The sequence below is a fragment of the Brienomyrus brachyistius genome, chromosome 14, assembly GCF_023856365.1.
Source record: "Brienomyrus brachyistius isolate T26 chromosome 14, BBRACH_0.4, whole genome shotgun sequence".
NCBI classification, from domain to species: Eukaryota; Metazoa; Chordata; class Actinopteri; order Osteoglossiformes; family Mormyridae; genus Brienomyrus; species Brienomyrus brachyistius.
In genome coordinates this window covers 3805037-3832387 of record NC_064546.1, presented here as the reverse complement: position 1 = coordinate 3832387, position 27351 = coordinate 3805037, and the positions used below count along the sequence as shown (strand labels likewise).

The 27351-nt window shown below is 45.6% G+C and overlaps 1 protein-coding gene across 3 annotated transcripts in view; it reads left to right on the top strand.

Annotated features, from left to right (window-relative positions):
* The window catches only part of evla (Enah/Vasp-like a), a 64778-nt gene that overhangs the window by 22799 nt on the left and 14628 nt on the right, over window positions 1-27351 (top strand). Inside the window, exons 1-3 of one of the 3 annotated variants that reach the window (XM_048974897.1) lie at window positions 16234-16664; window positions 20165-20398; window positions 21145-21322. In XM_048974897.1, the coding sequence (XP_048830854.1) occupies window positions 20264-20398; window positions 21145-21322 (313 nt within the window). In that variant the 5' untranslated portion in view covers window positions 16234-16664; window positions 20165-20263. Of the gene's footprint in view, window positions 1-16233; window positions 16665-20164; window positions 20399-21144; window positions 21323-27351 lie in introns of those variants that run through there. The other 2 variants (XM_048974896.1, XM_048974895.1) reach the window with 2 other exon arrangements.

Here is a 27351-nt window from a genome sequence, read left to right as displayed (position 1 = left end):
TAGTGACTGTACTATCCTATTCTATCTATCTATCTATCTATCTATTTATCTATCCATATATATATCTATCAACACAACTTTCTGATGTTTAGGTACATCCTGCAATTAAGAATGATGGACAAATGTCCAATGATCTCACGATGCTGTCCCAGCTCTGCTGTGAACCTACAGAAAGGTTTTTCAGATTGGGAAGTATAAGTGTGTGAAATATAAAATTACCTTCCTAGCTCATATTAACTTTAATATTTCATGAGCATGCCGAATTTAGCCTCCTCTAAGAAGCCATTAACTCCGGTGCATACTTATTAGGTCAAAGTATATTCTAGATGAAGAATTCTCCTGGTCTCTCTCAGCACTCTTGGTGGCCAATGCCATGATATCTTGCTGATATGAGAAGTAATCCCTTGGGAGGGAGAGGTAGTTGACAAAACGGCACTGTGGAATTCGAAGGATATCGAAGAAAGCAGGGATGTTTTACGGCTAGCCAAAACATTCCTGTATGCAAGGTAGCGGACTGCAATAGCATCTGGAATTCATTCTCCTCCTGGAGTCTTTTCAGGCATGTGCTGGCTCACTGCTCTTCCCAATCCCGCGCATCCGCCCCCATCACCAAAAAATGTTCGAAAGAGCACAAATACTTGTGTAGTTAAGTAGGGTATCCAAGGAACATTTGTCACATATTGCTTTATAGCAAGGCTGCTACTGGAAGCCCCGAACAGGCCAAAGATGCAGCTGGGATGACGTACGGCAAGGATGATTCCGGAGGACGGGAAGCGGCAGGGCCTGTGCCGTCTGTGCCAGAATGGGCCCTCTGCAATGTCAGGCCTTCTGCCCAAGTCAATCCAGCATATCTGCAGCAAAGAGGATCGAAAGGGCGCCGGAAGCGTTTCATCGATTCATCAAGAGCATGATTTGTCTTATCATTCATGATTGGCTGGGGACCTGTGTTCTCCACAGCTGACATAGCATGGGAATCTGCTGAAGTCAGTCTCACAGATGTCGTACTAGAACATGCTTACCAGAGAGTAAAATGCTCTGGGGCTCTTCAGTTTATGAGTTAGGAACAGGCCCACGCCCATGGAGGTTTTTAACGATCCCCACATGTTTATGGTTTTATCATATTCCTATAAAGGAGCATCATATTTCTCAGTGGGGGTGGCATGGTGGTGCAGTGGTTCACACTTTTGCATCACACCTCTGGGACCAGGGTTTGAGTTTCTGCCATGGCTCCAGACTTGTGGAGTTTGCATGATCACCCTGTGTTGTTGTGGGGTTTCCTCCAGGTAATCCAGGTGAACTATTGTCATCAAACTGCCTGTAGGTGTGCATGTAGGAGTGAATGGTGTATGAGTGTGCCCTGCAATGGGTTGACATGCCATCCTGGGTTCCTCCCCGCCTTGCACCTGAAAGTTTTCAGCCATTCTTAAATAAAATAAAATCAGGCAAGATCTAGGGACCCCCTAACATTATTGTTTTGTTCCAAATTAAAAAGAACTTTGGGGGCTAATATTTTTCACTTCGGGGAGGTCCATCTTGAATATTTTTTCCATTGTGTAAACCAGATAATTAATGTGTGTGTTTGGGCCCCGGACAGAATGGAAATGGGCAAAGCAGCTCCAGCTGACCTGCCAGAGCTGGGGTGGGTCCGTCACTGCGTGATAGACATGACAATTACCTGTCACATGTAACAATGATCACAGTAGTACACATGTAGTATGTTCATTTGTTGACACATTGAGTTACCGTTTCAAACCAACAAAAAATAAATAAAACAATATGTGAATAAAAAGTCATTTGTATTTGATAGGATTATTTCAGGGACGTCATGGTGGTGCTTAGCACTCTGCCTTGCACCTCTGGGGCCGGAGTTTGAGTGCCCGCCATGGTTCCATGTGTGTGGAGTTTGCATGTTCTCTGAATGTCATTGTGGGGTTTCCTCTGGGTACTCAGCTTTCCCCCCTGCAGTAGAAAAACATTCTGAGGTTAATTGTAATTACCAAATTGTCTGTAGATAGGTGTGTGAGAGTGCATGACGCGTGAGAGTGCCATCCTAGGTTGTTACCTGCCTTGCACCTGTAGTTTCCAGGCATGCTGATTTACACCACGGTCAATTTTTCTTCAATGGATTTTGGTAAAATTTTATATTTAATTTAATATTCATACAAATTTCAAACCAGGCATGAATTAAAGCTCAAAACCGAACCTATCATCTATCAGCAGGGAAGGAGAGAGTAGAGCACTTTGGGCAAGACTGATTTCCTTTCAGTAGAGATTCTGTCTCTCAACGTGAAGCGAGTTCTGATCCAGTCACTGCATCACTCTTCTCAGGTCTGTCCGCTGAAATAAGGTAGGCTGTCAGAATCCGGAGGAGCTTGTGATAATGGTGGGGGTGATTAGCAAGAGTGAAATGACACTGAGGTTAAATTAGGCCTTCTGGTCTGCTTGGGTGTCTGTACTGTTGCTGGATGGGGAAAGAGTGTTTATTTCTTCTGCACAGAGGCCCGTGTTTAACAATGTTGAGGAGAAACTCCAAACCAATCCCTCTATGTCATTCCTTCCCAAACAGAAACCGAACTGCTAATTTATACATAATTTACACTCGGCACCAATTCTACACTGCCAGTAGGTATTCACCCGGAGCTTGAGCTGATTTTATGAGCGTAAAAAAGTAGTGCGTGCGTTTGTTATTACGGATCACTGCATTTAACCCAAATTTTTTTATACTGTAGGCTTTCTGGCAGTCTGTTGGTAAGTACGAATTGCCTGTAAGTTACTTGGGGTTGCCTGTAGTTTTTTTTTTTTTTTTTTACCTCCACTATAGCTGGATGCTCTGGAAGACTACTAAAGTATTGACAACTGTTTTTTTTTTTGACTTGTTGTTGACCAGTTTTAAGATTGCCTTTATTAGTCCCACGGGTGGGAAATTTGCGTTTTGCGTTTTCCATGGTTTTGAAGGATAGCTACGCTATGCTTAGAGGTCTTGAGCTCCATGCTTGCTTTTTATATTTTGTCCCGTAACTTGTTTTATTTTTTCCTTACAAACCACCAGCTGGCTTACCCATATGTTACTCATTTATACTAGGATCCCACAAAGTATAATATTGTTCTTCGGAAATATACTTATTAAGCTGAAATGGCCGATTAGTGTAACTGTCATCAACATCTCTCTGTTTATGCTTCTCTGGTACATCATTCTGCACTCTGTGTTTTTTGAATATTTAATATTCATATTTTTGCTGAGGGTCGCCTTTGAGTGTTTAAGTTCTGTAAACTGCAAAAATATATGTTGTCGTTTCATGTGAAATTGGTGAAAATATGCATTGTTGTGTTGCAGTTGGTTGGAGACTGAACTGGGTAAATGACCTCATTCAGTATGTTCTAGAGCCTGTGAAAATAGCAAAGGTTAGATGGGGGGGCAGGTCACAGGGTTTGTTGTTGATTTGTTCCTCCTTGTTCCTTATTATTAATCAGCGCGTTATGTTTTGTGTAGGGGGGCAGCACCCAAATGCAGGTTAGACACTTATACCTTGAATACTTGCCTGAATTTTGGTTCTTTTCCTCTCCAGCGAAATGACTTCTTTTTTTTTTTTGCATTCATGTTTGTTATACCCCCTTCCTGTCCCACCTTATAACAAACAGTGCTGTCTAATCTCCAGTGTCATGTGACTCTCCACAGTTCCAGCCTGCTTTCCGGAATAATTATCATAGCAACAAAAATGGCTGCCCAGAGCCACCATAGGTCTCCAGTGCAACGTACAAAGAAATAAACATCAGCATTTCAGTCCTGCTTTAATACCCCCACGAGCACAAAGCTTACTTAAAATTCACATGCCATAGGCTTGATGTATGACTACTCTAGGGCAGCTGGCATATTCGGGTTGTATACCCGAGCCAGTTAAGCAGTGATACTTATGGTACTTCACCCTGAATATGCCTAACCGTGGCCACTAAGCAGGGTTGGGGTCAGACAGAACTTGGATGGGAGACTGTGAATGCTAAGTGGTGTTAGTCTGGTGAGTCAGGCCACAGTGCCTGTAATTTGAGGGTCACCAGTTTGAATCCTGTGCTTGGCAGAGTAGCTGCATCTCCCTGAAAGAAAATAAATAAACAGGGAAGCTGGATTTATAGCTTACCAGCAGCCATACCAGCTGCAGTTCAGCCCATTCTGAAGTCTGTGTGGATGCCAATGCCCCAGTACAGATATGGGGACATTGTGACTTACAAACGGTGCCGTCCTTTGGATGAGATGTAAAATGAAGGTCCTGAGATCAGCAAAGATCCCTGGGCATCTTTTGAATGAGTAGGGATGGTACCCTGATGTCCTGGCCAAAACTTCCCTCTGTGGGCTTTTCAGATCTGGCCTCCTAATTATCCACTACATCTAACTGGTGAATTCTCTCCTGCCCCTTCACCACTTTTAGCTACTGTGTAGTGAGTGTACTGGTGCAGAATGGCTGCCATCGCGTCATCCAGGAGTGCGTTACACAGTGTTGGTGGTTCAAGTGGCTCCCCATTGGTTCTGTAAAGCATTTTGGGAGTCTTAAAAATGCTACATAAATGTATCTCTCATTCATTTATTAATTTGTCCAGTGTTCAGATCCCAAGGTTCACTCTCAGCTGTAATGTGTGTGTGTGTATGAATAGAAATATGGGATATATGAAAAATATTTGCTCCATTGTTCCTCTGCAAGTGGCTCCCAAAGCCTTTACTTGAAGCACTTATGGCGCTTTTCCACTGTCAACAAGAACCAAGCCGTACCCGAGCCGTACTGCAAACTGCTGGTTTACCATTATAAGTGATGCAAGCCGTACCCTGGCCGTACTGCAAACTGCTGGTTTATCATTATAAGTGATACAAGCTGTACCCGAGCCATACTGCATACTGCTGGTTTACCATTATAAGTGATACAAGCCGTACCCGAGTCGTACTGCAAACTGCTGGTTTATCATTATAAGTGATGCAAGCTGTACCCGAGCCGTACTGCAAACTGCTGGTTTATCATTATAAGTGATGCAAGCCGTACCAGAGCCGTACTGCAAACTGCTGGTTTACCATTATAAGTGATGCAAGCCGTACCCGAGCCGTACTGCAAACTGCTGGTTTACCATTATAAGTGATGCAAGCCGTACCCGAGCCGTACTGCAAACTGCTGGTTTACCATTATAAGTGATGCAAGCCGTACCCGAGCCGTACTGCAAACTGCTGGTTTACCATTATAAGTGATGCAAGCCGTACCCGAGCCGTACTGCAAACTGCTGGTTTATCATTATAAGTGATGCAAGCCGTACCCGAGCCGTACTGCAAACTGCTGGTTTACCATTATAAGTGATGCAAGCCGTACCCGAGCCGTACTGCAAACTGCTGGTTTACCATTATAAGTGATGCAAGCCGTACCCGAGCCGTACTGCAAACTGCTGGTTTATCATTATAAGTGATACAAGCCGTACCCGAGCCATACTGCATACTGCTGGTTTACCATTATAAGTGATACAAGCCGTACCCGAGCCGTACTGCAAACTGCTGGTTTATCATTATAAGTGATGCAAGCCATACCCGAGCCGTACTGCAAACTGCTGGTTTATCATTATAAGTGATGCAAGCCGTACCAGAGCCGTACTGCAAACTGCTGGTTTACCATTATAAGTGATGCAAGCCGTACCCGAGCCGTACTGCAAACTGCTGGTTTACCATTATAAGTGTTGCAAGCCGTACCCGAGCCGTACTGCAAACTGCTGGTTTACCATTATAAGTGATGCAAGCCGTACCTGAGCCGTACTGCAAACTGATGGTTTATCATTATAAGTGATGCAAGCCGTACCCGAGCCGTACTGCAAACTGCTGGTTTATCATTATAAGTGATGCAAGCCGTACCCGAGCCGTACTGCAAACTGATGGTTTACCATTATAAGTGATGCAAGCCGTACCAGAGCCGTACTGCAAACTGCTGGTTTACCATTATAAGTGATGCAAGCCGTACCCGAGTCGTACTGCAAACTGCTGGTTTACCATTATAAGTGATGCAAGCCGTACCCGAGCCGTACTGCAAACTGCTGGTTTATCATTATAAGTGATGGAAGTCGTACCCAAACAGTAAATGAGCTGTACCCATGCTGGCATGGCCCTACATACTTGCAGGACCAAAGAGTCACTAAACTGAGCTGGTATCACCACCATCTGATTGGTCAAACTGCATGGAGATACCGGTGTTCTGCACATGGATTATCTGAAGGAAAAAGGTCATATTCTCTATATTATACATTATTAATAGTATGGCACTTTGCAATGTATTTATGTGTTCCTGGTACCTTGGAACTTGAAAGTTTTTTCAACCTGCTACTTAAAAAATACTATAGAACAACTGAACAGAATGGATTCAGAATGTTAATTTATGTAAACAAATGCTAATTCAACTAGCATTTGATGCTAACATAATACAGGGATTCTCACACGTGTGCTAGCAGAAATTAGCACATAGATTAAAAATTATAATTTAAATAATTAAAAATAATAATAAAATAATAATTGCAAATAGAATATTAGAATGAATACTGTTTGGACAGTAAATAAGCATCTTTTTGGTTTTACGTAACTGTTGCTCTCCAAACCCGGCAACGCCTTTACTAAGCTGACCCTTCTGCAGTGGAAAACCTAAATGAGTTGGAACTACACTGTAACTAGTCTGTTTTTACGGGATGGCTCAGGTTAGGCTCAGCTCCTGTACGCCAGTGGACACCACCATTAGGTTATTGGGACACAGGCAGAGTAGAAGATAAAAAGCAGGGATGTGTGCTTACAGCAGCAAAACTCCCCTCTTTAGTCATAGATGCTTTTCAGTTCCTTTCCTCTGTGCAAGATCCCACCCAGGCTATCACGCAGGACTACACTTAACTCTGTTGGAAACCACAAAAACGATTTTCACTCTCTTACAGGAAGCAATTATTCCTTCCAGGAGGTTCCCCCTCCTAGTCCCTAATGGATTTCTGCCTACCATTCCCTGAAGGATATTTGCATTATTTCCATGAAAAGCATCATGTTGCCTGCAGATGTTAGTCCCAAGGAAACAAACACTGGTTGTCACTCCAGTAGTGAAAGTAAAATGAAAAATAAGAACAGAGACGGCTTCTAGAGAAAGTTTGCAGAAGGTTTGCCGTCTCGTAGCTCAAAATATATATGTTTAGATATACATTTATTAGGCATATATATATATAGTGATATATGTAAGAGACTAGTAAGCTAAGTGGTTTCGTTACTTTTCCTTTGAATTGTTGACAACAGATGGCTCTTAAATAAATTAAATCCTGCTGCGTTTACTCAATCCTCATCTCCAGATCAGATAACTGGAGCAGTGTGAATTCTTTTTAAACAGGGCCAAGACTGTGACATTGCGGGGAGAGAGTGAGTGTAAACAGTTTGTACATTTCTGATGGGACACTGTAGTGCTGTTTATGAAGAAGGCATCATGCTGGGAGTAAACTGGCACCCATTTCCAAAGGCATTTGTACTTTGTACAGACTCTACAATAAATAACAAATCTGATAATGATGCTGTAAGTGATTTGAAGGCTATGATTCAATGTAAGTGTAAACACAGTCATACGGAAAATAGGTGTCATCCTATACACAGACCGGCAGTGATGGTTGATATTCAGACTGCACATTATCTGGTACCACTTAATGTTTCAAATGTAAACAGGGTGAAATTCAATGGCATATGAGAAAGTCTGGTATTGCGGTGGAACACAACAATTTAAATACAAAGGTCTGTTTATTGGCCGGGGTGGGGAGGGGGGCAGGAGGGGGTGAACGAATCCAAATTACATATTGGAGGTATCCATCCTCCCAGTTCCTACGCCCTGGCTTAAATTCAGCTTTACGTTACACCACATATAATTAACTGTGGGGTAGGAATACATGAATATTATTGATGTGTCTCGCTCTTATTGACACGCACCTGTCCTTTCACTCAGTCAGTCTCTGTGTTGCCCAAAGAGGTAGTGTGGCATGGGTGGTAGGAAGTAAAGTCAGCATGACACTGGGGTACTTTTCTACCCAGGGGTCTGTTATTGAGAAGATTACTGCAATTATGGTGTACACATTCCAGACAGGCTAATCCTCAATGTTAGCTTAGTGCCTTGTTAAAATGCTTTTGCTAATGGGATATAGTTTTAAGTAAATATGCTAAATTAGGACATGAATTCCATTTCCGAAGCACTTCCAATGTTTATTCATGTTTCTACTGCAGTCTCCTTGACTCATTTTAGAGTTTACGGCACAGGGTGAATCTAAATTAATATAAGATAAACTTTTTTGATGCCAGGGGGAAATTCTTCTGCATACAGCAGTAAAGACTGTAGAACACAGATGAGCATCCACATGACAGAAAAGAGACCAAGTGTAAAGGTAGTACAAAGAGTGCATGCAAGTGAACATCATCCAAGCAAATTAAAAAGTACACAGTATGCGATTAGAATATCCAGAATAGAGCTGAGCTGTGACACATTGGTTGACAATGAGCAGGAATCTTATTTTGTACTACATGGTCACTGTCTACTGAGGTAGATTTTTTTTACTTTTATTTTTTTAATGTTACCACAGTCATACAAAAATGTAGCCACTGAACCTCCACTTGCATGTGTTTAGAAGAAAATATATTTATGGCTTTGACACTGAAAGTGCTGCTTCATTTTTAAACAGATTCAGCGTACTGTGTAAGAATGGGCTGCAGGCGTCCAGCACAGTGTGCACTGTGGTGCAGTTCTCACTGCACGTGTGGCAGATTAGCACCCACAAAGTTTCTCCATTTGCAGGGGCTCTTTTGATAAATGAGACTTTTCCTCATAATTACATTCCTTTTGTTTTGGGTGGATTTTTTTGGACTCATTTTGAGAGTTGAAACTTATATCCTTCTGCGGATTTAAGGTTGAATTTCTGAAAACAAACATGACACTGGCAGTGAGAATAAGAGGCGCTAGTCGAACTAGCTGCTCGGGCGAATTCCCTTTTGCTCACATTGCTCGAAAGCTAGTTAAAGTTCTGCTGATGTTGAGGAAAATAACACCAATAAAAAGTCTTTTAGTATCTGATGTGCCTAAAATTAGAACATGCCCTTTTTCATTCTAGATCACTTTAATGTACCATTGTTCTCTGTCATAGATCTTCATGGTGGCCACACATTACACATTTGGGTTTTATGTTTAGATTTGAGTTTGTCTTGCTGGCTGTTTGTCAGAGGAGGTGATGACTGTGTTCTCTCCGGTGATTTAAAATTTGACCTTCAGGAAAGCTTCAGCTGGAATTTATAGACACATAACAGCACCTGACGTCCTTTTTAGCCAATTGCTTGACACTACATTTATGGCTAATAAATGTGCATGCATGTCCATGTTTATTAGTGCCTTGGGGTGCCCATTTTAATTGAACTCGCTTATGATTATAACATGGCTTGTTTGATTTTTGAAAGCTGCAGCGTTTTGTAGTGGATGGGTGCGTTTTCGGTCTCGGAGGTCAGTGTCCGGAGTGTATCTTATTCAAGCTGCACCTTCCAGGGTACACTTCAGGTCACCTTGACTCCAAGTGCATAAGCAGTTTTTGAAATGGATTGGCAGCTGCAAAATGACTAAGTACTTTGTGATTTTTCTATGTGAACTCCAGTTGCTGTTGCTAATGGGTTTTCTTAATGCAATTATTTCTGAAAAGGCATTGGGCAGTTTAGCCTAAACAGGGCAATAGGGGCTAACAAAACAGGATTTGCGAGGCTCTGGCTTTTCGCAGTACCACTATCCCCCTGCCTCTTGTAGGCCATCTGCTTCAGTCACCCAGTTAATTACTCAACCTCAGCTGCTGAAATCATTTGGTTTATGGATCTGGACTGTGTAACATTTAATACATGCTGCAAGATTTGTGGTCGAGACCTTGAACTGAACAATGAGGCATCGCTGTTCATTTACTAATGGGCAGCTGCCCGCTAAGGGTTTTATTCATGCTTTTGATGGCTTGCCCTTACAAACCCCATCACAAACAGAATTAATGACGAGTGAAGTGAATCCGGCAGCAGCGACTCAGGTCTTCTTATAGGCCCCATAGGTTGATTTTGGCGGCTGATGATGCCAGTAGAATCGGACACCTCTCACACCAGCAGTGTGGAAACTCCACGCCGTAGCTCAAGAGTTCTGAGACCCCAGCTTTTGTTCCATTCAAGCCATTAATATGCTTAGAATTATCCTAACTTATTTCAGGTGTGGGTCAGTGGAAGGAATACTTCGAAGACCTTCTCAGTCCCATCGACACGCCTTCCAATGAGGAAGCAGAGTCTGGGGACTTGGGGGTGGAGTCCCTTATCTCTGGGGCGGAGGTCACTGAGGTGGTTAAAAAGCTCCTCAGTGGCCGGGCCCCGGGGGTGGATGAGATCCACCCGGAGTTCCTCAAGGCTCTGGATGTTGCAGGGCTGTCCTGGTTGACACGCATTTGCAGCATCGCGTGGACATCGGGGGCCGTGCCTCTGGAGTGGCAGACTGGGGTGGTGGTCCCCTTCTTCAAGAAGGGAGACCAGAGGGTGTGTTCCAGCTGTAGGGGGATGGGGTCCTTCCCCAAGTGAAGGAGTTTAAGTATCAAGGGGTCTTGTTCATGAGTGAGAGAAGGATGGAGCGGGAGATCGACAGATGGATTGGTGCGGTGTCAGCAGTGATGCGGACGCTGCACGGGCCTGGCATGGTGAAGAAGGAACTGAGCCAAAAGGCAAAGCTCTCGATTTGCCAGTCGATCTACATTGCTACCCTCACCTATGGTCATGAGCTGTGGGTAGTGACCGAAAGAACAAGGTCGTGAATACAAGCGGCCGAAATGGGTTTCCTCTGCAGGGTGGCTGGGCTCTCCCTTAGAGATAGGGCGAGGGAGGGACTCCTCATTCAGGAGGGACTCAGAGTAGAGCCACTGCTCCTCCGCATTGAGAGGAGCCAGATGAGGTGGCTTGGGCATCTGGTCAGGATGCCTCCTGGACGCCTCCCTGGTGAGGTGTTCCGGGCATGTCCCACTGGGAGGAGGCCCCGGGGAAGACCCAGGACACGCTGGAGAGACTATGTCTCTTGGCTAGCCTGGGAACACCTCGGGATTCCCCCAGAGGGGCCAGACGAAGTGGCTGGGGAGAGTGAAGTCTGGATATCCCTTCTGTAGTTATAACGACTCTGTTGCGGTAGAAGATGGATGGATGGATATTTCAGGTGTTCATGCTGTTTCACCATCTAAAGAGGCCTGTAATTTTTGTAGGCTTGGGCTCCCTTGCCATAAATGATTATTTACACTCTGTGGGTCTGCTGTCCTCTCTCCTGTGTTGCTCTCCACATACATGTGCCAAATTAATTCTCTCCCCTTCCCTACGACCCCCATGTTCTTCGCCTGCTGTATACATTGATTCAGGTCTTGCTGCCTTGTATGGAGGGGGGGGGACTGGGTAAATATAGCTTGGTGACTTGGCTGTTGATGGGACGCCCTTTGTCCCCCCCCCCTTTTCCAAGTGCTTTCTACCCTTTTCCCACAATGTTGTCACTAACAGGTAACAGCTTTCTCTGCCTCGCCTTTCCCGCTCCTCTTGATTTTTTACAAGCATGGCCCGCTTTCCCTCTCCTGTCCTCAGATGTTCCCAAACACGGGAGAGTCCCTGCAGTCAGAACAGCCAACAGAAGCACGTGGCTCTGGATTTAGACAGGGAAGTACGTTTCATCGTGCTAAGGGGTGGGGAAGAGATAGGTAAAAATACCACAGAAGAGCAAACACAAGGCAGCTACACCACCAGGCAGAAAAACAAACATAATGCTACTTATATTACCTGTAAGTAAGAATGTTTACCTTTGTGTGTCACGGTAATCTCGTACGCATCGGGTTATATACAGTTTAGTATAGTATCCTGGCCACCTCTGTGTGTGTGATGCTTGCATCTTCTGTCTGTGTTCATGTGGCTTTTCTTCCTCAGTCCAGATATTGAGCAGTATTGATTGCGGATCAGTGCCTTGAAATTGCCCTTAATCTGTGGTTGTGACTGTGAATGTGTACTATGTGAGGGACTGGCGTTCTGTCCAGGGTATCCCCCGCCTAATGACATGTGAGGGACTGGCGTTCTGTCCAGGGTGTCCCCCGCCTAATGCCATGTGAGGGACTGGCGTTCTGTCCAGGGTGTCCCCCGCCTAATGACATGTGAGGGACTGGCGTTCTGTCCAGGGTGTCCCCCACCTAATGACATGTGAGGGACTGGCGTTCTGTCCAGGGTGTCCCCCACCTAATGCCATGTGAGGGACTGGCGTTCTGTCCAGGGTGTCCCCCGCCTAATGACATGTGAGGGACTGGCGTTCTGTCCAGGGTGTCCCCCGCCTAATGCCATGTGAGGGACTGGCGTTCTGTCCAGGGTGTCCCCCGCCTAATGACATGTGAGGGACTGGCGTTCTGTCCAGGGTGTCCCCCACCTAATGCCATGTGAGGGACTGGCGTTCTGTCCAGGGTGTCCCCCGCCTAATGACATGTGAGGGACTGGCGTTCTGTCCAGGGTGTCCCCCGCCTAATGCCATGTGAGGGACTGGCGTTCTGTCCAGGGTGTCCCCCGCCTAATGCCATGTGAGAGACTGGCGTTCTGTCCAGGGTGTCCCCCGCCTAATGACATGTGAGAGACTGGCGTTCTGTCCAGGGTGTCCCCCGTCTAATGCCATGTGAGAGACTGGCGTTCTGTCCAGGGTGTCCCCCGTCTAATGTCATATGAGGGACTGGCGTTCTGTCCAGGGTGTCCCCCGCCTAATACCATGTGAGAGACTGGCGTTCTGTCCAGGGTGTCCCCCGTCTAATGCCATGTGAGGGACTGGCGTTCTGTCCAGGGCGTCCCCCGCCTAATGCTATGTGAGGGACTGGCGTTCTGTCCAGGGTGTCCCCCGCCAAATGCCATGTGAGAGACTGGCATTCTGTCCAGGGTGTCCCCCGCCTAATGACATGTGAGGGACTGGCGTTCTGTCCAGGGTGTCCCCCACCTAATGACATGTGAGGGACTGGCGTTCTGTCCAGGGTGTCCCCCGCCTAATGTCATGTGAGGGACTGGCGTTCTGTCCAGGGTGTCCCCCACCTAATGCCATGTGAGGGACTGGCGTTCTGTCCAGGGTGTCCCCCGCCTAATGCCATGTGAGGGACTGGCGTTCTGTCCAGGGTGTCCCCCGCCTAATGACATGTGAGGGACTGGCGTTCTGTCCAGGGTGTCCCCCGTCTAATGACATGTGAGGGACTGGCGTTCTGTCCAGGGTGTCCCCCGCCAAATGCCATGTGAGAGACTGGCATTCTGTCCAGGGCGTCCCCCGCCTAATGCTATGTGAGGGACTGGCGTTCTGTCCAGGGTGTCCCCCGCCAAATGCCATGTGAGAGACTGGCGTTCTGTCCAGGGTGTCCCCCGCCTAATGCCATGTGAGGGACTGGCGTTCTGTCCAGGGTGTCCCCTGCCTCATTTTCCCTTCTTCCTATGATTCTGAACCAGATAAGTTCCTATCGCACTGTGGGCCACATCCAAACCTACAATCACATTATCACAGTGCAAATGGCTTCAAGGTGGGAGCTGTTTAAGAGTTCTCTACCCCCCCCCCCCTCCCCCCACATTTATAAACCATGTGCATGAATGTAGATGATTTTTATCAATGACTGGCATGGCATTGGCATAGTAAAACCCCCACTAGACATTTTCAGAGATTACATTTGGTAAAACATTTTCCGTAACATACAATACTAGCTCTCTTATGCCTGTTATTGGAACTGTCCGAAAACGATAGACCTGGCTGTCCTTTATGCCGGCTTTTCACATCCTGTCAAAACTCATCCATCCAGGGGTGCATTAATGAACAGCCTTGCCTAGGCTGCAGCCTGGGGGGCCAGAGTGATCGGGGGCCCCTACAGGCTGTATAGTTATTATTATTCAAATACCATTTTTAAAGTGATCCTATATTAACCGTTTTTTAGTTTGCGAGTTGGTGTTTGATGGGATTGATGGGAGAATCAGTCCTAAATGTATCTTACTTTTAGGGCTCTTTTTATACCCTCAGGTATATTCATATATATGCATAGGTCTGTTTCCTATGCAAAGTGGATTTTACAAGTCTGATCAATGAGTTTTATGCCAGGTGAGCTCAGAAGAAAACATTCTCATAGTAAGAACTTGTTTTATTTTCTTTTGGAATTTGCCCCTCTCTGAAAAATTATCTATGGTCTATGCTATCTATGAGAAATGTGTCCGGGTCAGCGCCTGTCCGACCCTGCCTGTACCCTTCCCGTTTTGGCCAGCAGGTGTCGCTGGCCATCCTGTCCTCTTCCCTGTTCCTTGCCTCAGTATGCCTCGTTCCTAGTGTGTTTTCTCTGTTTCCTAGGCTGCTGCATAGGTCAGTGGGCTGAGTGTGTAGCTCAGATTCTATTTCTTCGTGTTGTGTGTTTCATGCTGGCTTGAGACCAGTCTCACCTGCTTTGTCATTTTATTTCACTTTATTCCTGGTTTGGCGTTTCTTTTGTTCTTGCGTTCAGTTTGCTGCACTTCTTCCTTAAGAAGTAACACAAATGTACATTATGATGCAGCTGATATGCATTGGATCAGAGTGTAATATTTTAAGGTTACCTCTGCTGAGATGCATTTATTCAATGAGCTATTTGTTTCGCGTTTTCTGGTTGTTTCACACGACTGGTGTGAAAACATTAGCGTGTCATTTAGTTGTTCTTCAGATGTGACTGCTCTCATTTGATACAGGGTCTTTTTTTTACTTTGTAGAAATTATCTAATGGTCACTAATATTTTATAGCTATGAAGTTAATTGTTGTATCATTTTGGGGAGGGGGCAGAAGAGGGGCCCATGGAAAGTACAGTCTAGTGGCCCCTGAACTCGTCAATCCGCCATTGCCTCCATCCATCTCCAATGTGCTCCCATTTTTAGCCTGTTATTTTTAAGAACAGGATAGTTTACTGTTTAGTATGATCTCAGTTGAACTGAAATCTTCATTTACATCTAGCAACTGAAATCTATTTCAGTTACAGCTGTAGCTACAAAATCCCCGATTGCATCATTTTGTTTCACATGCAGCTGTGCAGATGCATGTGATCCAGATGGAGAGCAGAGCAGCAGCCGTTTGCCTGTTATCCTGCTTTCTCACCTCTGCACCACCAGCTTTTGAATTACCATCAGGAATGCAGACCTACAGCTTGCTGGTGTCTTTCCTTCACTGCAGCTGCTTCCTCCGGGTCTGTTTTCAACCCGAAGATCATGGATCATGACTAACGCTAATCTGGAAATTGCTGTCAGACAGCAGAAAGTTCTTTTTCCTGCCTCAGCTGCAGAACCGTTTATAACAATTGTACATAGTTATAACGTATGCGAATTAATGTTATGTTAGTTATCTATATAGACACCAGAAATTGACTGGATAACAAGGTGTTCCTCCTGAGTGAGCAACATAAAGTCCCCCCTCCCCCAGATTGCCCCAATACGCATCCCCTTTTCCAGTGGCACCATTAATGCTGATTCGGATATCTTAGCATTTCCTCAGTTATTGTTCCGGCAAGCTGTTTCAGCTCTTAAGGGGGAACCGAACCTGCCAAGTGTTAAGCGTTTGTGGTTCCTCTCCCCGCAGGTTGTCTAAAGCAGAAGGTATTTATAAAGCGCTATTTCGAGACCTGCGCATATTTATCAGATGACTTGACGGGTCACGGAGAAACTCTTAATCATGCGGGCAAACATGCCACCCTCTCCAGCCAAATTATTTACTAACACCCCTGACTAAAAACTGTACGTTTTTTTTGCTATTATCACTTTACCTGCAAATTAAACAAAAATGAATCACATCATATTTAAAACGATTAGACAAGAAGTTGGTTGATGCGGTATTACGCTCATACAGGGCTGCCAACTCCCAAGCTAGAAATCTTACTGCAAATCTATATCATTCAATTAAAAACCTAAAATTAGCTGCATCAATTCAAAGGAGTTGGGGAAATTTGCAAACATTACAGACTATTTACAAGGCAATAAAACTACATGCATGTAAATTCGTGCGCAGACTCGACTCGAATTCACAATTTCACGCCAGCCAGTCAGCAACCCTGTGCATATTAGTTTGAAAGTGATTTTCTATATAGATTTGCAAGTGTTAATGCAAGGTGTTCCCTAGAAACTCAGTGTCTTGTCTATTTCTTGTTTTGCGCAGCACGGAAATCATACGTGTTTTCATTAAGATGAAAATGAGGAAGTTGCTGTTAAGCAGCGATATGGGGCAGGGGGCTTTTGTTTTTTGTTTCTATATCTTGCTGGCTGTGCTGCCGTGGGCTGCCGCAGAATCGACGGCGTCGGACCGGTAATCGCAGCGATCGGGAGCCCGACTGCGCGCTGCTCCTATGCCAGCTGGATGATATCACTCATGCATTTATTTATCAAAGACAGCCCGTCAACAAAAACACTGGAAAGTATTTAGCCCCCTCAATCAATTCACCAGTTTCAAAGACACCCAAATGAGTTTCCTGTTCTCCTTTTAACTTTCGTCAGCTTGTTCTGTCACTTCAGTCCGTGACAGTCACCTTGTCTGACCTTTCCAACAGGACATTTCTTCTGTTCAGAATTGGTTCTCTTTAACGAAATTTAGTGGTAACAAACTATGAAAATGGCCTCCAAAAGGTAAGGCAGATTTATTCTTTGTATGAAAGTAACTTGTAATAGTTTACTTCTTGCTTTAGTCTTCAGTATATCTGTCCTGCTAATTTTGTATGGGGTCATAGCAACCATGTGTGGAATATGATGAAATGATTCTGTTAGAAATGTTGACCTTTTATCAGTCATTTGTGAAAACAGTACGGACACCCAGAGCTGGACCTGATGCGACCTGATGCATTCTTGGTGTTTGAAGACGGCTCTTTTAAACAAACACAGACAGGCTTTGGAAACCAAACCAGGGCTATCCCTAAACTTAGCTCCAGTTTGAATAACTAAGGCTGAAAGAATGTCAGAAAGTGTCTGTGTTTGGATTAACACTAAGTGTAGCTTGATGCATCCTTTGCTGGTGTCATCTGGGTCTGGGTCATTTCCCACTTTATTTATACAGTCATTCTTTCAGGCTATCCTGCTTGATTTTGTTATTATCTAGTGTCCTTTTTCCTTCAGTTAAAATTAAACACACAGTGAGATAGATACAGGAAACATAGTCTGGAATTTTGTGATGTTTTAATAAACAAACAATATGTAAGGACCTGGGTAGGTCCTTTAAATATCATCTAGTGCACCATAAAAGTTTGTTGATTTTTAGTGAACGATAAATATTTAGTAAAGGAAATGGGGCAAAATGATCGGCCTTCTCCAGCTTAGAAGCCCTGCACATTGTTCCTTGTTAATCCTGAGAGTCCTGGCGTTTGGACATTGGCATGTTTGCATGTCCCTCATGAGGGCTGGGTGCCGCTTTAAGGCAGCTTGGGCTGCTTTCAAGGCTGACGCCCTGCATTTAAGGGCCCCGGGGAGGGGGCCTGGGCTGGGTGTCGCTGCTAAATGCTGCGCATGGAGACCGCACTGGGTGCACGCTGGGGCCGGCGCCCATGGGGAGAGTGCTGCCCATTTCCCAGCTTCAGTGGGATTCTGGGTTAGTAATTAAGCGGCGCAGAAGCGGGATCCGGTGCCCTGCCCTGTAATTGCACCGAGCGGGACGTAAAATGGGCCGGGGGAAGGGGGGGGGCAGCGGGCCAGACTTCGCAGGCCGCCTTTAACAGGCTTGTGGTTGGATCTCTGTGTTCCCACCCCCTGCGGCTGCACAGGGGGATCACTGGGGACTAATTCTCCTTCTCGTAGGAGGAGGGGCAACGCGAGATGACTTACTTCTTCGATTTTTGATGGTACCCTAAAAAGCTACGTTGGGATCATTATGAGAAGTAATTGACATTCTAATTAATCTTTCCTCTCTCTCCAGTGTTTTGCAATCTTGACTAACTGAGATTGGTTAAGTATGTGAATGAAGGCTCTCATTCGACGTACAGAAAAATCAGTTCCTGGCCTTTTATTCCTTTTATGAATTATATGTGGCAAGCTTTTCAATAATCAAGGGCATGTTGACCATGATCACTGCATATCTCTGTATTGAATCACATTGATTCCTGTTACTCACATATTATGTTATTCAGAGTGACCCAGCCAGATTATTTTCTAAAGAAATGTATTTGTCATGTGCTACTTGTGTGTTTGTAATATGCTACTTGTAAGACTCTTGCAATACGTCTGCCACGTCTGACCTAGTTACTTAGTACTATTTTATGCATTGTGTCACATCCTAAATTTTAAATGTTGATTGTTGCATAACAAGATACAGGTTAGTTTGCTTTGGATGGAAAATTCCTATCAAGTTACGTGGCAAACTCTGCATCATGATGCGGTGCAGGAGGCTTAATTAAACATTACATACCTGTTGTACACGTAACAGTCATGCAGTCCAAGCAAAAAATGGGCAAACCTGTCTTTGTGTGTGTGCCTGAGACTCTCTGAGTCTCTGCTCAGACTTCTGTTATGGCCCCATATGTCCCCGGTGGCCGTTTTGAAGGCATCTCAGGCATTGCAGGTGTGATTTTTAGGCTTGGGGGCATGTCTTACGGCAGGGAGAAGGCCCCACTGGTTTCTGGGTTGGTCCGTTACCATCCAGCTGTGGGTCCTGTTACTTTACAGCAGTGCCTGCAGTAGGAATGTTTTTCTTTCTTATAAGCCAGTGGGATATTATACTCAAGATCTCCCCAGTTAATAAGGGAAACTCTGCTTGGATGGTTTTTAGCAGCATTATCCTTAGATATTTACTTAGATCATTATGTTTATTTTCTGGTGTGTATATCATTCCCTGCAGTGGGTTTTTGGTCTTTCTGAAAAGGAGGTAAGGCTCTTGGTGTCTTTTGTTGGCCAGCGTGCCTTTTGCTTTGTAGCCTGGAGGCTCTGAGCACTGTCAGTGGATGCTCACAGCTGTTTCATTTGCTCTCTGTTTATACAGTAGCACATGGATGTTTCATGTGACCACACTGCCGCAACGACTGGGTAAATATGAACATAGCAGCAGCCACCCAGCAAGCATAAGATATATATGGAGTTGACCTCTGTATTACAGTACTTACCCTCTCCCATGTTGCCCGCACCCTACCCAAAATGCAGCTTGTTAAAGTCCCATTGTGGGAGCCTCCATAGATTAATCTAGATTTTCCTAGTAAAGTGTCATAGGCCAAAGGATTACTGAATTAAAATTTCTGCCTTGTACAGAAAAAAACAGATCCTCAGAAAGCCAGCCTATGATACTTGTCTACCACTGCATTATCTCTAAATGCTGGCTCACATTTATTGATTATCAAGCTAAGCTGAGGGGGGGCGGTATTTCCATTCATTTATTTCTAGAATGTGAGTCTGGCCTTTTATTTGTCTTACTTTTGGAGTAGTTTTGCTGGGTAATGTAGCCAAAGCTAAAGGAATTCAGCAGCCATAAACTTTAACGCGAGCTGTTCGGCTCAGGGACCTCAAGACCTTGACGCTGTTGGAAAAGCCGGCACGAGCATCATGGGAAATATCTCGCTCGCAGCTGAACTATCGCTGATGTAGCAGGGATACAGGGCTTTAGTATGAAGTACACAGTCGATGACCTACAGCAAATTTCATATAGCTGAGGGCATTTTGGGTGAATATGTGCCAAGAGCATCCTGGCCACACCGTCATAGCAAGGAAGGGAGGATGTAGAGAAGGCTTCTCTAATTACTACAGCTTTCATCTCTTCCAGTCACAGTGACTGATGCTAGGACTGAGACATCTCGATGCTAAATCATCCTTCCACACTGCACGGCTAAAATTAGAATGGACTCATCCATTAATCAGTGAAGACGTGACGGCTCTTTCCATGTGGTCCTCTGTGTGACCCAGCCGCAGCTCTGAGCCTTTGTCGCCAGGGCAACCAGCCCCTTACAGGGTCAAGAATAAAAACACCAGGAAAGGTGAGGAAGATCTATGTAGGAGAACGTCAGTGCTGCTTTAGGAAAGCGATGGTATAGCATGCTCACTGAACATGCATGTATGGATCAGCCATTTTTGTTATTACTAAAAGTTAATCATATTCACAGAGTTATTTGAACGGCAGCTGTTATAAGACCTGAAAACGATCGTGATGTGCTCTCCAGATGTTCCGGTGTGGTGAACCTGCCGTTCATATGGCCTGACTGACGGCACTCTGTCCCTCCAACAGCGAGCAGAGCATCTGCCAGGCCCGAGCGTCTGTCATGATATACGATGACAGCAGCAAGAAGTGGGTTCCCATCAAACCAGGACAGCAGGGCTTCAGCCGCATCAACATCTACCACAATACCGGCCAGAACAGCTTCCGCGTGGTGGGTGTCAAGCTGCAGGACCAGCAGGTAAGGCGTGCGGACTGCCAGGGGTCGCTTCAGCTGTACCGCAGGACCAGCTGTCATAATCACTAGATCAGATTGTCAGAGATGTGTGAGCTGCAATCAGAATGAAGCATTGCTCTCGAAGTTGCCCAGGAGAGCTTCCACAGGACAGCAGGCCAGCTCATTGTAGGGCAAGTACACAAACTCACACAGTGGGCTGTTTAGCTCACCTAAGAAACCAGAGAACCAAGAGGGAAGGCGTGAAACATGGGGAGGTCGTGCAAACCCCTCACACATGGGAGGGGGGATTTGAACTTCCAGCCCTGGAAGTGTGAGGTCATGTGCGGCCCCCTCTAGTAGTGAGAATAGAATAGAATACAATAGAATAGTGATACTTTATTAATCCCCATGGGGAAATGAGAGCAGCTTGGGGGTTACAGCACAGGCTCAGCTAGTGTACAATGTCTCTGGAGATCTGGAGCTGGGGGTTAAAGGCCTGGTTCAAAAGGCCCATGATCACAGACACAGAGGCTTAGCCTGCCCACTTCGGGCTACACATTGCCCACTTTTTAAATAGATAATAATAAAAATAAAATAGTAAATTGCCCTCCATTTTATTTCTTTGTGCTTCCAAGTACTGCCATATACTGACAGGTTAATATTAATTTCCGCCGTCATTTCTGATTAGTATAGAGCTGTTTGGTCTTGTTCGGTCTTTCATCTGCTCTGTAATACACAACATGGCATGTTTGCCCCCCCGCCCCTCCCAGGTGGTGATAAACTACTCTATTGTGAAAGGCCTGAAGTACAACCAGGCCACTCCCACTTTCCACCAATGGCGCGATGCCAGGCAGGTGTATGGGCTGAATTTCGCCAGCAAAGAGGAGGCCACCACCTTCTCCAACGCCATGCTCTTTGCCCTCAACGTGCTGAGCACTCAGGAAGGAGGTGAGCAGCCATGTTCGCTATGGACCTCGCCAGCTGTTGGCACTGTGCCCACTCTACTCTGTACCATGAAGGGGCTGCTTTCCAGATGTTTTCAGGCCTCTGAGAATTGTGGGATTTACTAGGGAGGCTACCAAAGCCTTTTATCATTTGGTTCTTATGTGCTGCACAGAGGTTTTGTTTGGATTTGGTTCATATTCAGCAGCTGGATGACTCTTCGGTTTTCATTCTCTGACATTATTTTACAGCATATTCAGTTACCTCAGCCCCTGCTAACTTTTGTTTTGTAGTGCTAAGCAATGTCCCAACAAAAGTTTTAGTTTTGTTGATTGTTGGCGTGCCGTATGATTTAATATTTTGTTTTGCTGATTTCTTTCCCTTTGTTGAATCAACTGAGTACAGTATCCGTATGATCCATGTGAAATAATAAGCAAAGATGGGAAACAGTTTTGAGTACTTTTGACCATTTAGTATAATCGCGTATTTTCTTCGATATCTGAGAGGCCATTTCCATTTATACCTTCCACCAGCAAATCAGACAGTCCTGCATCTGTAATATTTTTTGTGTGACAGCCCTATGAGAATCAGGTATGACATCACTGTTCGTTCATTCAGAGCGTTGATGTGGCTACATCTGAACTGTACCTCCCCCTACTGGACGCCATGCGCCAGCGTGAATGCCGTTGATTGTATGCAGCGGATTCTTATGCAGCTTAGCGCCGCCATCTGGGACTAGGAAAAGAGGGGAAACAGTCATAGCGTCAGTCTCGGCTTGTTGAGACAATGAGAACATTCCTCCTGAAGGCTGTAAAAAGTCACGCTTTACCGGTTTCAATTACATCGCCGCCTGTTCCGTTTGCCTCGTGTCACTCCGAAAGTATGGCTCCCAGACATTTCAAAAGGCAGCACTGGGGCTTGCTGGGTTTTGAGTGCTGTATGAATTTTCACATTGTCCCTGTTTCTATGAAAGCGATACGGTTTCTAGAGCTCTTCCTGTGTTTGGCGTGACACTTTCTGAGTCTTTTAATAACAGAAGGGGAGTGAGACGTCCATCCAGCACATTCCCAACACATTCCCGTATGTCCCTCTCTGCTGGTGTGTATTAATGAACCAGCTCCTTGGCACGCAGGCATACCTACTGAGTGCTGCATGCTTTCCTGTGTTCTCGGGTATGTTTTTGTGTTTCAGATCCTCGTTTGAATAAGACAGTACTTAAAGCGATCCAGTTTAGCTTCATTGTCTCCTCTACTCTGTCGTCTTTTTCCTGTTTCCATACTGACTCTTTTGAACATTAACTGTTACTCTGTCTCTCTGTGACGTTCTTATTAATCTATTTGCTTAAAATCACTCATTCCTCACAATGTTGCTGAACTTGTGGGCATTTTAGGGCAAACCATTTGAGAAGCAAAAATAAATATTCACAATCTTGCGATCGGTGCTTGTTTAAGCTCCAGGCCCGTGACAGCCCTGTACTGAGCTGTAGAATGGATGGGTGGGTGTATGCAGTATGAACTAAACAGGCTTGAAGTTCTGTTTGTTGGGTAAAGGCAGTGTCACCTTTTGCTGCGTGCCATTAAGGATGCGAGTCAGGTTTCAGCCTGATGCTACTTATAAGACTGACGACGGGGTCCAGTGTCAACCCTTGACATCACTTGGGTCCATAACTGGTTCAGGGCTCGGCCAAAATATCCATGGAGCCTCGTGGTCTGGGGCCTTCCCGTCCCATCGTGTCTCGTAAGTTGTCCTCCTCAGTGCCTCTCTCTCTGATTGGTGGATATGCAAGGATGGCGGGCAGGGTGACTGGCAAAGGAATGACCGCTGTTCTGAGCAAGTGAATTTGGTGGGGGCTTCTACCCTTGAGCTTTGGTGGGTGGGAGGCTGAGTGGAGGTGGGGGGGGGGACCCTCACGCTCCCTGTAAATATCTGGCAACCCTGGGTTGCCTTAAACGTCGACCGAGGAGAAGGTGCGGGTGAAATGCGTAGTTCAGAGAGTCCCCCAGAGTCAAGCAAGAAACTCACTTCCACAGTCATCCGCCTGAGCAGTGAGTATGAGATTAAGAGAGCGTGCGTGTAGGTGAGCGTTTCAAGTAGCTACACGCCAACCTCTGTGGGGCACTGCTTGGCCGGGTAGGGGGGGTGTGGTTTTGTTGTTGCTTGTAGTTTATGACCGAAATAGGCAGCGAGGTACTCAAACCCCCCATGTGCTTGGGGCATGAGGCGAGCCGGGCTTGTCAGCGAGGCCCCAGGAAAAGCTAATGAAGCAGGAGGTGTTTATCTCGCTTCACTGGCACGGGTGTGTGTGTTGGCATTATTTCGGGGTTTAAACACCTCAGCAGGCCTGTTAAACTGTTATTTGACAGGAAGTTGTAGATTAGAGGTAGATAGAGAGGCAAAGATGTGTCTAAGGCCAATGGGGTGATCAAGACGGCAAAGCTAGTCATAATATTACATATTAATCAAATAGGGGTCTGCATTCAAAAACCACACTCATCATACACTGTTTTATTTCTTTTGTGGATGAAGGGCTTTAACTGTCAGCAAGGCTTTGGCCGTCCTGCTGTTTCAGCAGCCTCTCGTCCCGTGTTTTTGCTGTCCACTGCAGTTTTTCGCTTCCTGGGCCCTCGGCTACCGTGCGCCATCTGCTGGTCATCAGCTGGGTGTTGCAGTTATGAGGAAACCGATGAGTGTTTTTACTGGCAGCCTTCTTAGTATGAATCTCTGCTGGGGGCAGCTCTGATGGGCCAAGCTAATAAAAAACTGCTGGTATTAGCTGTTTGGCTAGGCCTTCTGTGCATTCCAGTGAGTACAGGGCCTGTGCTCGGCCATCACAAAGCATCCGGCTAATTTTACAACATCAGGGGAGTTTGCAGTTCACATGACCAGGACAGTAGCAGAGATCTTAATGATCTCTTAAGGTTTAACGGTAACAAAACATGCTGTAATATTGATGCTTTGTTGGTTGACTAAGTATGAAATTTGTGGTAGTTCATTATGATGGATACCTATTACAGCAGATAAGCCCTCTGTCAGGCCAGTCCTCCTACAGAATGAATGGCTCCCCATCACTCCTCTTTCTCTCATTCTCCCGCCACAATGGCTGCTGTACCATTTTGTGTGGAGGCTACATCTGGTACTCAGGGAACAGGGATGGGACTGTGCTGCTGCCACATGGGTGGATGCAACTTGTGTGTGTGTGTGTGTGTGTGGGGGGGGGGGGGGGGGGGGGGGGGTAATGAGATTGTGTAAGCCTAGGATTCATTACTCTGCTTAACAGTGGCCCCCCTGCTGCCCTATTAACGGGTTTTTAGTCAGCTGCTAACAAGGATTCTGTTACCACAGTCTTCGCATCGGTGGCCACTTAGCTGATGCTAACGTCTAGGAATCCCTTACAAACTGTATTATACCACGGTAGGTATTTTAAGGCAACCTCGTGGCTGTGTACAAACATACTTGGATATCGCACATCAGGCATACTTTCATGTAGCCATTTCTAGCAATTGATATTAGAGTTGCTTAGAGGACAGTTATGTTTAACTGCAGATTTTTTTTTAATGGCTGCAGTTCAAACATGGCGGCTTGACGCAGGTGCAGCTGCTGTAGCCATTGTAGAAATCCCATCCTCAGGCGCTGCCCCCACTCTTCTGTTGTTAGCACAATTTTTAAAGTATAATTCACAAAATTAGCAGTGGTCACAATGGGAACTTTCCGTTTTTTATTAATAATCGAAAATACTGACTACCGATGTTTGTTTATTTTTCATGGTTGTTCATTCAATCCTATAGAAATATTTCATCTGTAGAAGTGCTTTTGACTCTCTTTGAAGAGCAGCATTCATTTCAGGATGCCCTTCGTGCTTTAAGCACCCCCTCACCCAGAAATAACACGTTAGAGGTACTCTAATGTTACAGTGGACCAGAAAGGTTATTGGTCACTATTTTGATCGGCAATAAGTTTTCAAACTGATGTCACTTTTAAAAGCATAACTCAGAATAGACTTCAGTATCTACCCTCTGGTCCACCAAGTGGGACTAGGACAGCACCACCCACACCATAAATCCCCCCCTCAAAGTCTGCTTACAGATACAGGGTAGGACAGCACCACCCACACCATAAATCCCCCCCTCAAAGTCTGCTTACAGATACAGGGTAGGACAGCACCACCCACAATCTAAAACTACACCCCTCAAAGTCTGCTTACAGATATAAGGTAGGACAGCACCACCCACACCATAAATCCCCCCCACAAAGTCTGCTTACAGATACAGGGTAGGACAGCACCACCCACACCATGAATCCCCCCCCTCAAAGTCTGCTTACAGATACAGGGTAGGACAGCGTCACCCACACCATAAAGCCACACCCCTCAAAGGCGTCTGTTTAAAGGAGTGGAGAAAACCAGTTAATAATCATCATATAATTATTATTCATGGGTCAAGTTTACTGACTGTCTCTTCATGTCTATCTGCTATTAGTAAAGGCCATCATACCAGATAAATAGGTAAAACCCATTAATTAAAGTCTCAAAGCCAGAATTCCACATAAATGGCATTAAAATAGCATGTGTGCACTCTATGGTTGGTCTGAGTGTGGAACTGAAGCAGCAGAACATGTTTTAATGACTTATGTCGGTTTTTGCTGTTTCACTTTTGCTCCCTAATTGAACAAGATTGTCATGTTTATCTGCACAATTTGTGCTGCTGTAACAAAGTAGAGACATCAAATCATGTATATTACAATGCAGCTTTTGTTTAATGTCTATTCTTAGCTATAGAGGGTTGTCCAGACTAGGAAGGGGAGAAGTGGTTTGGCTGGTGGGGATGGACTAAGGATTTGGGGGGGGGGGGGGTATCATAAAATATTCAGGCCCCGGCACATGGTACCTGGCTGCAGTGGCAGTGTGGGTTACTGACAGGCGATAGGGGAACCCGATAATTAATCCCCCCATCCCCAAGGTGGGCGAGGCCAAAGACCCAGAGGGCCCAGCGGGAAAAGGGGGGAGGAGGAGGAGGAAGAGCAGCCCGCACGCTATGCTCTGCCGGGACTGGATTTGCCAGTGCGTGTGCATCTGCCACCTCAGCCGATTCTTCCTCTGCCGGATGTCCTGTAGGTACCACTCCGCCATTCCTCTCCAGCTGTGTGTCTCTCAGTCCCCGAAACGGCTCAGAAACGGGACCATTGGGCGTTAAAGGTTTCCAGGGTGCTTCAGACTTTCTGTTATCTGTTACTTCACGGTTGTCTGAGCCCTCGGCTTCCTCCTGTCTAACCCAGGTCCTGAGGTAGGGGCTTGCAGTTTCCTGATCTCCAGGAGCTGCAAAGGGCTGATCTGAAAAAGAGGTGAAATACAAGAAACCAAGCTTATCTGCTCAACTAACTAACTTAAATCCTTCGTAATTGCAGCTTTATGGTTATTTGTGTTTCGTGTGTCTTTTCACCTAGTTTTGTTTCATGTGTGTGAAGATCATGTATGATTTCCTATTGGTTTTTATGAGTGAAGGTTTAACACATATACTGTAAGTTCTCCTTAATTTGGCTGCAGTGCTGCTGCTGACATGACAGCACATGTATGGTGGTAAATTTGAGCCGATGGGGCACCTTTGTCCAGCGGACACACGAGCTGGGTCTCCGCTCTGTTCACGCTTTGTTCCCAAAGCTGAAATTTAAGTAACAGCCACAATTAAGGAAGAGCTTCTACCACCTTGTGTGATCCAGTGCCACCTGAGCGTAGCCAGTCTGCCTTTGCCCGGCATCCATCAGCAGTCTCCAGTCAGCAAGTGGAGATTTATTCATCCGTATCTTAAGGGAGACTCAGACAGGCTTGGTTGTTTTCATAACCACAGGACCCTTCAGACTGGCCTGGTGATGCCTGACATGTGTAATGACACTGGGAAGAAGAGCTAAAAGGCATCTTGGCCGGATGACTGGCTTGATTCTGTTTGGGAGTGACTGAGCTGAAGAAGCTAACCCTGCGTGTTACTCAGTACCAAGAACGCGAAGATTGTATTTGCGGTTTGGGCAGGACTGGTCACCAGAAC